The sequence below is a fragment of the Nicotiana attenuata genome, chromosome 3 (assembly GCF_001879085.1).
Source record: "Nicotiana attenuata strain UT chromosome 3, NIATTr2, whole genome shotgun sequence".
NCBI classification, from domain to species: Eukaryota; Viridiplantae; Streptophyta; class Magnoliopsida; order Solanales; family Solanaceae; genus Nicotiana; species Nicotiana attenuata.
Window position 1 is genome coordinate 17002646 of NC_031991.1, and position 12226 is coordinate 17014871.

General features: G+C 35.1%; 2 protein-coding genes across 3 annotated transcripts; one reads left to right on the plus strand and one right to left on the minus strand.

Moving 5' to 3' along the window:
* Window positions 1027–2519, plus strand: LOC109223350 (non-functional pseudokinase ZED1-like). Its single transcript, XM_019387630.1, has 2 exons — window positions 1027–1397; window positions 1539–2519. The coding sequence occupies exons 1-2, from the start codon at window positions 1112–1114 to the stop codon at window positions 2291–2293; spliced, it is 1041 nt and encodes a 346-aa protein (XP_019243175.1). The 5' UTR covers window positions 1027–1111; the 3' UTR covers window positions 2294–2519.
* Window positions 3799–7362, minus strand: LOC109223351 (beta carbonic anhydrase 5, chloroplastic-like). 2 transcript variants are annotated; one of them, XM_019387631.1, is made up of 9 exons: window positions 7086–7362; window positions 6941–7008; window positions 6279–6443; window positions 6150–6198; window positions 5722–5835; window positions 5544–5597; window positions 4941–5023; window positions 4715–4817; window positions 3799–4174 (listed from the first exon to the last, which is right to left on the minus strand). In XM_019387631.1, the coding sequence occupies exons 1-9, from the start codon at window positions 7146–7148 to the stop codon at window positions 3983–3985; spliced, it is 891 nt and encodes a 296-aa protein (XP_019243176.1). In that variant the 5' UTR covers window positions 7149–7362; the 3' UTR covers window positions 3799–3982. The 2 variants fall into 2 exon arrangements, with proteins under 2 accessions (XP_019243176.1, XP_019243177.1); XM_019387632.1 differs by having other exon boundaries at window positions 3957–4174; window positions 6279–6437; window positions 7086–7361.

Sequence of the window (12226 nt, forward strand, 5' to 3'; positions counted from 1 at the left end):
TATAAAAATATTAGTTCCATTATTTTTAATATTAGTCTAACTCTAAAGGAATAAAATTATGTACATGACTTAATTGAAGGTTTAAATGCCAAGTGAGATAACACAAGGATCAAAACTGGAATTACACTATAACTCAAGGACTAAAATCATATTTATACTAGAAAATAATTTAACAATAGGCAGCATACATCTGAAACACTTACATATACATCAAATCAATAAAAATACATTTGTCGGTTACATATATTTTCTAATTTAAATATAAATTCTCATCTTAATTTGTTACTCTTTTCATCCCAATTAACGTGACACATATATCAAAAATCAATTTGACTTATCTTTGAAATTAAACTAGATTAGATTAACCCAATATTTTAAATTAAAATTTAGATATTTAAAAATAATATGAAAAGTACTATAAATTGTAATTCTTCTTATATCAATACGATTAAAAAATACGTCTTAAAATGTTGGTCAAGTGTAGCATAAATTGGGATAGATAAAGTACTTAAATATGTTGAATTAATTTGATTTAGTATAAACACCTACTCTATGAGCAAGTTATATACACCTTCTCACCTAATCTATTCCACGTAGTGATGGCATGGTTAAAAGAAAACAGTTAATCACCCATATTATCCACTAAAAAATGGGTTGGATAATGAACTTTTTAAAAACGGGTCAAATATGAATAAGAACCATATTATACATTTAGAAAATGGATAACCAAAACCAATGGATAATGAATGTGTCTAGCTTTTACATTTGTAAAGCCTCAAATAGGGGGTTCCTCAAGTCAGGGAGACTAAGAATTCTCCCAAAAGTGATCATATGCAACAAGTCATGGATAATATGATTACTCATATTATTGTCGGTTAACCCGTTTTTTCTCCGTATTAAATATGGGTCGAGTCGGATAATTTATCCATTTTTATTTTCGACCCGAACCATATCCGACCCGATTCGCCTGTTTGACTCCTAATTCCATGTATTTTAATGGTCAAAGTTGTCTGCCAAATTATTAGAATCTAGAAACGCGTAAATGTATAGATTCGATCAAATTTTCAACGCCCCAAATTGGGCAGATTTTTCCTAGTCTACCCAGCTAGCCATGGATTGCATAAGGAAGATGTGGTCAGTCTTGAAGAAACTTAGGAAGGAAGAAGAAGAAGATGTCGCAAATCTGTTCCTACAAAATGGAAGTGCGCTGTTGGAAGAGCTTATTTCTTTTTCTAGTGGAACATATGACATTCCCATCCCTAGTTACAGTGCTCAACAACTTGTTAAGGCCACAAACAACTTCGCTGGACGTGTCCATGCTAGCACCTACGGTTACATCTCTAGAGGAACTCTGCTAGGCCGCTCTATCTTGGTCAAAATGTTCATCAATATTCCAGGTAACCAACCATGTGGCTTCTCAAATTAATTCATAATTTTATCTATGCTAGTATGGTTTTTAGCTTACATATATGTGGTTCACAAAGTAGTGGTAGTAGGTATAGTTGTATTAAATTAAAATCTTGGATCCGCCTTTGCAGGTAACCCTGCCTCACATTCCGACTTTGACATTCTTGCTGGAGCTGTACGTGACATTGCAGTCACATCGCTAATGAGCGGAAATAGGAATGTTTTGAAGATTATAGGTTGCTGTTTGGAATTCACATATCCAGCACTAGTGTATGAGGATGCCAGATTTGAGACTCTCGCTAATTTCCTTGACCCCAATTGCGATAAATTGTTAAGTTGGAAATGTAGATTGAAGATTGCCAAAAGCATTGCCAGTGCAATTCTTTATCTACACACTGCATTTCCAACTCCCATTATCTACAGGATCTTGAATCCCCATAACATTATCTTGGACCATCATTGTGTTCCCAAACTGTTTGATTTCTCATTTGTTATTTCTCTTCCTCCTGGAGAGTTGCAAGTGGAAGATGACTTGATTTGGATTCCTGGCTATTTGGATCCAGAGTACCAATCTTCAAGGTTTGTCACTCAAAAGACCGACGTCTATAGTTTTGGTGTGCTTCTACTGGTGCTCTTAAATGGACAGGGTCCTATATGCAGGGCCAATGAAGATGATCCAGAACACATTGTGAATTATGTAAATGACCATATTCATAAGGACGATCAATTCAAGCAGATCGTGGACCCTAAAATCTTGAACGAATCGACTGTAAATCATCAACAGCTACAAGCTTTCATTAATATCGCTTTAAGATGTGTCCAGGCTAAGGGAGAAAATAGACCAGATATGCTCGATATTGCAAGAAAGATCATGCAATTTGAGTAATGTGTGTACAACTGATTCTTAGGCTCTAGAATGATTTCTTCTTGAATCTATGGTTATGCAGTGTTACAATTTAGAAGGTTGTATGTAGTTGAGAACATTGCATATTTCTAAAAGTACAAGAGTCAAATTAATTGTTTTGTTGTTGAAATTCATCATATACTTGTCCCACGAGACATGCCAAACATAATCAGCAAGAGAATGAACATTTCTAACTTCTGGAGGCTAACTTTGTCAAATGCAGTCAATTCTCATAGTATAACTTGGTTTTCAGACTCTGTGGAGAATGTAGAATTTAAATGTTGTGGGTTCTGAGCTGATAGAGTTATTTTTAACGTATATATCTAATTCAATCGGTACTTATTTCATACATTATATAGAGTCCGACCTCAAAATATTAGGTTCTCTCGATCTGTCAACCCATGGTTGAATCTGTCACTGTTCTTGTGTTCAGACTCTTATGTAGGCAAGGATTTTGACAATCAATGTCTACCTTGACATTATCTAGAAAAACGAAATGGAGTCAACTGGTAAGAAAACGTTTATATTATGCAAGGAAAGCAAAACAAGAAGCAGCAAAAAGAAGCCTGATATCAACAGGGCTCTTGCTAGAGGGTTGATCTATCCCTTTGTTGCATTGTCTTACAACCCGGTCCATATGGCTATGAGCTTTTCCGAGGGGCATTTGTATCTATACTCAGTTTTGATGTCACAATTGAAGTTATATCCACTTTTGCACAAATATTTGCTAGGCTACCCACTGTTCAACTTCATACTTATCGGGTCTGAAGTTGGAAAAAAACAGTCTAAAGTGCAATGCACTTAAGGCTAATTAAGTCTAAAGTGCAAAAATTGCAGTTCAGATGCATTTAAGGTCAAATAGGTCTGCAGTGCAATAAAGATTTTCATGCACTTAAAGCCAAATTCTGTCACCTCTAAACTGATGGAGTTGTAATAGTACTTCTGTCTCTTTTTGGTTCTATTCCAAATTAAAGCTGTAGGGAGAGAAAGGATGAACGTACAAAGCCTGGAGAAGGTAATTTCGAGTTGTTTGTTCTTTAAAAATGACATAAACAAGGCATTGCTGGTTCTTTAAAAATGAAAATAGCGGACCCAAACCAAATGATATTCACAATATATACAAGTTCTCTAAGAATTTGGAAGAACCAATCTCCTCGAATTAACCCTGAGGGGTAGCTCAACTGGTAAAGGCCTGAGGACAAAGTCCTTCAGGTCGCCAATTCGAGCCCCCGCAGGGCCACTGGAGGCATTACAAACCGGCCGCGTCTCCAGGGCCCCGTGGAACTAACCGTGGTGCACGCATTGAAACAGCGGGTCCCGGTGGGTAGAGCTAGTCGGGTTCGCAAAGCGATGCCCGGAAACCACGGATAAAAAAAAAAAAAACTCCTCGAATTAGCATTTCAAAATCCTGACAACCAGAAGGGCCAGTTACATTGCGCATAGCATTTGTCTGGGTAATAACTGTAGACAAGAAGCATAGAGGCATGTAAACTGATACTAGCGGAACAAATTATATATAGGAAACTTATCCTTTTTTTTCAATACAAGTGGCAAATAGAGTTCACACTTGAAAATTATACAACATTTAGTTTGTCAACAAGGATAAACAATGAGATTTGTATTACAGGTAATTGCTTGATACAACAACACAAACAGAGGACTAGAAGAGTCTCAGCACCAAAATTCCCGGTTTCTGATGGAGACTTGATTATCCACTTGAGAGTTGTTCTCAAGAGTCCACTTCTCAAAAGTACAGTCGACAAAGTCATAGTAGCCACCATGAATTAAGAGCTCCCCTTTATTCACCTTGTCCTTAATCCATGGGTACGTAAACAAATTCATCAATGAGCAGTTGACTGATTCCTGGATGTACAAGTATGTGCATTGCGTCAATACTCAGAATAGCTTGTGCATGCATACATACAGAAAAATCTAAAAGTTACAATGTCTAACTGCAATTTCGAATTCCTCATTCCAGATTAGGCCACCCATTCCAACTACAAAATACACATAATCCAGCAAACTTGTACAGCATCAGCATGCACACACCAACACTCAGAACTCTATTTTGAAAACACTGACACATGAATTCGCGCTAAGAAGCATTCAGTATTATATATTGCATATAATCCAAATTAGCAGGACCAGGTGGAGCATGTGACTCTGAAACTAGTCATGTTTTATTTCTGAAGGGAAAAGAAATTATGAAGAAATAATTAATACGTGCAAAATGTATGGAATTTCTAGCCAAAAGAAAGAGGAAGATACATGTATTCCAGTGATCAGAAAGGAGAAAGACCACACCCTCTTTATCCATGGCATGATTTTGGGTGGTTATATCTCAAGTGTATTTAAACTGCATTATAACAAAAACGTAAATGAAGTGTGGAAAGGAGACTGCACCTTCTCACAGTGCTTGCATTGCTGGTCAAAGCAGAGGTTGGAAGCAGCAGCTTTTGTGCTTGCCCGTGCAGACTTTCCAACTATTACCCAACTTCTGATGAAGCTACAAGGAATCAAAACAATAGAAGAGTTTATTACACAGCAAGACTATTTTACGGCATTTCATAAAGAAATTAGTTTGTTAGAGCCTCTAACAAAACTTAGTAAGAAGATAGACTAGCCAAACCTTGAAGGTGTTTCATTGTCCATACTCATTAAGGCACGAATGCCTCCACAGCGGCTGTGACCAATGACTAATATGTTTTGGACCTGCAGATAAAAGAAGACAAACCCGAAAACTTGAGAGAAAAGAAAAGATGAGAGACTAATCGCCGCAAGTCCCCACTCCCTTTCCCAAAAGATAAAAAATAAATATAAGAAAAGAGGGCATGAACCAAAGAGAAGCAAGTAGAAAATTAGAGGAATTTGAATAGGAACTTCAATCTCATGGGTGATGACCAAAAGTAAATAATCTCATCATCGCAAGTGTCCCTTGTGTTTTGGAACTTTTATGACTTATAACACATAATTTATATCAAGGTGAATAAAGTAAATCCATCATCAGAATCATGTTTTAGAATGTCAAGGAGTTTCAGTCCAGTTAAATCGAAGGTCTCGGAATTACGCCATCGCAACATCCTGTTTAGAATATCACTTCTCAACTAACTCGATTCCATATTCTACAAATTCTGATCACCCAAATAAAGCATAAAGATAATAGAAACAGGCATCTCAGTAGAATATAAAAGGAAACAGCACATTGTAGAATTGTTGTACAAATACTACTCACTTTGAGAGAATTAACGGCAAACTCAAGGGCTGCATTTGTTTCTGAAGGACCATTCTGCACAAGAAGAAAATTGCAAACGTTTATGCTGAGCATTGTTAATACACATCCTTAGCAAAGCAACGCTTGTTCACCAACAAGGAAAACGACATTTGTTAAGTGCAAGTCCAGTATACATCACCTCATAGGGAGGCACCAGATTTGCCACATTGCGGACTACAAAGGCTTCTCCTGGTTGAAATCCAAGTATGTTTGAGGGACACACCCGAGAGTCTGCACAAGAAATTACCATAAACTGCCCTTCAAATTGTCAGTTGAGATCTTCAACACATGACCACAAAAATAACTTTATGAATTGTAATATGGAAAAGGAAGGGAAAAGAAGAACAAAGTACAGACAGGAAAAATAGAAGGAAAAAGGAAGAGAAAAATAAGAGAATTTTTTTGTGTTCTCTCCACTTTCCGTCCTCTTTCCATTATTAAACTAGACAAGGGAAAGGGGAAGGGAAAGGGAAATTCCTTGTCTCATTAATTTCCGAGTAACATCAAAATTGAGTACCAGCACAAAATCCATGCTAAGAAAATGTCTAAAAGGTGAAAGAAAGTTACCTTTGGTGATTGTGTTTCTGCAAGACTTTGAAAATGCTCCAAATTTTTCCTAGTCCAAATGAAGGAAACAAAAATCAAACGAAAAGAAGCCTTTACTGTCAAGCATGCTAAAAAACAGATGGTGCTTACAAGTATTTGTCCTTCTTGTAATTCAAAAATCTATGCTTCAACGTGGTGAATTCATTCGATTCAATTTCAGTCACAACACTCATCTCTTTTTCATCCATCATTTCTTTGGTTAGGGTCATTGGCTCCTTCAAGGCTTTCAATTTTAGAGCAGAGTTATACCTGCAGCTTAAAAGTTATATTCTGAAATCAATCATGAACTTATATATTGATGGTAAAGCTAGAAGCTCTTAATGCATGATCACAAGGAACTCTGCAATAAACTATCAATTTTCACACAACAAAATTGATACTTCAAAACAACAACTCTTTCTAGGTTGTTTTTAAATTTCTTTCTCATGCGCCGAATCTTTGAGCATACAAAATCGCGCATCACTAAATTTAGATACCAAAATTCTTACATAGATACTTTTATTTTTATTTTTGGAAAAGCAATAATATGGGTACACATATAATACCTCATTTCTAAGATAAACACTATTAAGGCATAAATAAAAAAGTGAAAGCTTTGCATTCCGAGAAGAAAGTGAATCTGGGATAACTAGGAAAAGAAAGAAAGAATTGAACTTTCCCCCATTAGAGACGATTAACGAGATACAAAAAGCTTACTAGGCAAAATTTAACAATCTCAAACTAAATTAGAATCTCACGATTCCAAAGCTTACTTGGGCAAATTCAACAATCTGAAATGGGGTTGCTCAATTCCCATGAATCTCAACTGGGTCCTCAAGATCTGCACCAATTAGTCAACTCACACATCAAAAGAGCAAGAAATGAAACAAAAGCAGCAGAAAGATGAGATCGTTTTACCCTTGAATGATCCACAGAGGAGGAGTTACAGAGAGAGGATGATTGAATAACAGGCCGAGCCATGACAGAGAACTTGCAAAAGGGGCTTTGTTGATTACTAGCCGTGCAGCTTTATTATAGTTAAAGTTAGTTTGTAGTTTGTACCATGTGAAGTTGTTGGTTGGATCTAACTACGTGTATATTATAGTATTGTATAGTGAGTGACAGGCAACTGTTCCTCTCCAAGAAAGACGGAGAAACCAAAGTGTTTTAAATCCGAGGCACTTCCTATTTTCAAACAAAAAATTTGGCTATCGCCAGTTTAAAAGGTACAACAATTGAAACGTAGTTTACAATTAGCTTACGCAGCTGTCACATTGTGCAGAAATATTCCTGTTTCGACAATAACGACTTCCTTGTTAAAATGGCTCTACGTTCAATCTAAAGGTCAATGTAGCTAGCTTCTAGAGTGTTGTACAGCTAAGCTCGTCTTGGGCTCCATATCTATGGGCCATTACAGATTATAGTTGGGCTTAGGTTGGACGCTAATTTTCAGTTAAAATAGCACGGTATAGCCAGTTTTCGGACTGATCATTTAAAAATAGCCAGCGTTTACCAAGTCAATGAAAAATAGCCACTATTTTGCTGCAGCAGAGACCGGTCCAGCATAATATACTGGAGTTCAGTGCACCTGTGTATGAACTCCAGCATATTATGCTGGACCGGTATACTTTGCTGGCTCCAGTATAATATACTGGAGACTGGAGCACCGGTGCTCCAAACTCCAGTATATTATGCTGGACCGGTATACTTGCTGGAACTCCAGTATATTATGCTGGAGTTCTAGTGTACTTATGCTGGAACTCCATCATATTATGCTGGAGTATTTCCGGGTTTTGAACTGTGTTTTCGCTTCTAGATTTATCTTTACATGAAAGTGGCTAAATATCGTATTACTTTTGAAATTGGGCTATTTTTGAACGACCAGTTGTAAATCTGGCTATTTTTGAATTTCACCCTAATTTTCACTTTAAATGCTAGAAGAATTAACTCAAATAGTCGCCCACTTAATCTCTTAAAATAGAAAGATATTTTTACATATCTATACACTATTGAAAACTTTATTACCTTACCTACTCAAGTTACAATTTAGTTACCTCCTATATACAAATTTATCAATTATATACACTTTAGGAATTAAATGAGTATCCCTTTATATTAGGAATCAATTATTTCCCATCCTTATTCTCTCTCCCTCATGCGCTCTCTCTCTCTCCGTCTCTCTCTCTCTCTCTCTCTCTCTCTCTCTCTCTCTCTCTCTCTCTCTCTCTCTCTCTCTCTCTCTCTCTCTCCGTCTCTCTCTATCTCTCGATCCCTAATTCCAGTAATGTAGAGCAAAGGAAAAGAGAGCAGCAATTCCACCATTGACAGACATTAAAAAGCTTTGCAGCTTTGAATTCGAATATGGGTTTTCAAAAAATATTATTTGTTTGAATTGGGAGTTGTTGCAAACAATTGGGAATTCTCTCAATGTCTCTCTCTATCTCTCAATCCCTAATTCCAGTAATGTAAAGCAAAGGAAAAAAGAGCAGCAATTCCATCATTGACAGCCATTAAAAAGCTTTGAAGCTTTGAATTCGAATTTGGGTTTTCAAAAACCATTATTTGTTTGGATTGGGTGTTTTTGCAAACAATTGGAATATTATTTGCAAACAATTGGAATATTATTTGGAGTTTATATCTCAATTTTAAGGGTGTTTTGGTGAAGATTAGACTTGATTTTGGCTGAATTTCAGATTGAAACTCTAAGAAGAAGACATGACATACATTATACTGCAGAAATTGTAGTAAAGTTGTAGTAAAATTGTAGAAAAATTATATTCTGTTGTTTATATATTTTTTTTAATTTTAATTTTGTATGAAAGTTGAACAATATTGTATAAAAATTGTATTTAAGTTGTATGATATTGTAGTTGTATATAACTGAGTAGAAATAATGTATGAAAATCGTAGATAAGTTGAAGATAAGTTGTATAATGTAGAATTAGTTGTATGAAATTTGCTTTTACTTTGTATAAATCAGATACAAAATATACAAAAGACATTTTGTATAAAATTTATATAAAAATTGTATTTACGTGGTATGATATTGTAGTTGTATATAAGTGGGCAGAAATAATGTATGAAAGTTGTAGATAAGTTGTTGATAAGTTATATAATATATAATTAGTTGTATGAAATTTGTTTTTACTATGTATAAATCAGATAAAAAATATACAAAAGACATATTGTATAAATTTTTTATTTAAGTGGTATGATATTGTAGTTGTATATAACTGGATAGAAATAATGTATGGAAGTTGTAATTGTATATCAATTGATAGATGCTCTGTAATGGCTGAATGTAATGCGTTGTAACTTGACTCCGAGTTTATCACAATTTTGTCGAAATTGAAATTAACATATCGACCACTACTATCCCATCCATATGAACAGATAGCAAAGGAAATACAAGAATTTAATTATAAGAGAAGATGGTGTAACGGTAAATTCGAATTTTCCTTGAGCCTTCTATAATAGATTTTATTCCTTTGTAGAATTAAGGGCATGGTAGTTACCGGTTGGAACAAAAATTTATAATATTCATCTTTGTTAATTAAAGGATAAAATTTAAGGGTAAAGCGGGTTATCTTAAAATAGTACTTGAACTTTCTGCAATAGGTTTGTCCTTGGTGAAGGGCAGGGTAGTTGGAAAGAATTCCCAATTCATTATCATTCAATCCAGTAATTACCTTTACTAGTACATGAGGTTAGCTCATCTATTGACACTTTAAAGAGTACATAAATAAGACAAAAAAGAAGAGTAAGAAAGAGGATTTTGAGCAAAGTCTGTTAGAGTAGCAGATTTAGTTGGAAAATTCGTTATTATTCAAAGCACTCCGTTTACTCGAGATATGGGGAGAAAGAGATGAGAGAAAAAAGGAAAATGGTGTAACTAAATCCCTTGATTGAAGGCACAAATAATGGATTGGGAGCCTTTTAAGGTGGAATGTATATATTTTGTAGACAAAACTTGTTTAGGTCGGGTAATTAACTAAACATGGACATTTTTGATAATAAAGTTTTCAATAATGTATAGGTATGTAAAAATCCAAAATAGAAATAGCCGATGGATATATATATGTGTGTGTGTATACGGGCTAAAAAAAGTAAACATTGAATCTGACCGGTTATTTATGTACCAATCCCTTAATGCTAACCTCAACCTGCGTCCAGTTTTTCAGCTTTCCGAACAGACCATAGTTTTATGTTGACAAAACTATTCAGTTTGGATTCCAAAGTAAAAATATTACTTAATATTAGCCAATTTGCAAAATACTATTAATTTGATCAAATGCTACTAATCTTAGTCTAATTGGCTCCCTCTCTTTATCTACCTCCTCCCCCCCGACCCCCCCCNNCTCTTTTCTCCCTCATGTAACCAATTGTTAGAAAAACTCCGATAACATATAATCATATGTAGAGATGGCAATGGGGCGGTGCGGGTGCAGGGCAGGACGGGTTTAAGCCTATACGGTGCGGGTGCAGGGGAACACAATTGCGGGGTGGGGCGGGTTGCGGGTTCTACTTTTTATTTTTTATTTTTTATACCAGCTTCGTATCATTTAAATGCACTAACCTTGAATTTCACTTCATCGCCTCCGGTGACTCTCGTTCTCTCAATTTGGCTTTTTAGATTGGTTTTGACCTTTTCAATTTATGGTTTTATAGATAATTAATGTCACTAAGTTACAATTATTTGTTACAAGTATTTATTTGAATAATACCTATCTAATATCACCAGAGAAAGAAAAATTTTGCCCGAGTACTTACACCAACTTAGAGAAGCTGAAGTAATTAATTTACAGAATAACAGTTTAAGTAATTAATTTACAGAATAACAGTTTAAGTAATTAATTTACAGAATAACAGTTTGAGTTTCATTGCTAATGTCTAATTTATAGCCATTCTCAACTAGTTCAAGTTACTCAACTGACGGAGTTTACTAATTTCTAAAAATAAATTCCTTCCTTAGCAAACTATACTTGTGGATTATTTATAAGGTAATTAATATTCAAAAGATTTAAGTAAAATCTATCACATCTTCAATGCATTATACACCACTTGGTTCCTCCAGTGAAGACACGGTACTCTCTCAGATAATAATTGCAATATATATATATATATATATATATATATCGGGTTTGGATTGTTGTTCTTGAAATTAAGAACCTGACTATTCAAGTGAGTCAAATAGTAAGTAGATTTTCAGAAAGCTCATTGCATTGTGATGGTAAATATATAGAGGAGATACCCTATGAGAATGAGCCTACCCAAGAGGATGAGCATAAAGAGAAGTTATTACTCTGCAAGAGGACTCTGATTCAACTGAGATGATTGAAAATAGGGTTTTGGTTGAGTGTGAAGCAATAAAAGAAGAGTTCAACCCCCGTCCACTTTGCCACATTTACAACCTGTACTAGAAGAGAATGAAAAACGAATGGTCTTGGACATACTAGAGGAATATTCAAATGACCTTTCTTCTTTGTTTTCTTATCCTAAACTTGATCAAGTGAATTTTATTTTATTTACAGGAAGATACATGGATTTATCCTGTGAAAAAATGCAGGAACTAGTTGAAGATGATCCTATAAGAACAATTTCACCAATCAAAATAAGGCCAAGAAAAAAAGAAAAGAGCGGGTCTTGCAGATATCCTCGGGGGACGTTGGCCTAATGAGCTCTATAAAGAATCCCAAAGAGCTAAAATGAGGAATAAATTCATAATTAACGGTTGAGTTCATAAGTTCTCTAAAACAAAAACAATTCAGGGGAGTTTCCTTTATCTCTTAGTTTTTACTTGTGTGTCATGGGAATGCAACAATTTAAGTGGGGTGGGGGATGTAAATATGTATATGTGTTTTTGTTTTTCTTCTTCTTATCGTTGTGTGTGTTTTCGTCATTGTTTGTTTGAAATTTTTCTTTTGACTTTTTCTGACGATAGATTTCCTTGACTGTCTTCTTGAGGATTAATGTCAAAGAAGAAGAAAAATTTGTTTAATTTTTGTTTTATTTTCTTAGGTAGTGTAACAATTTTCCCTTGATTTTTCTTAGTGCTGGAG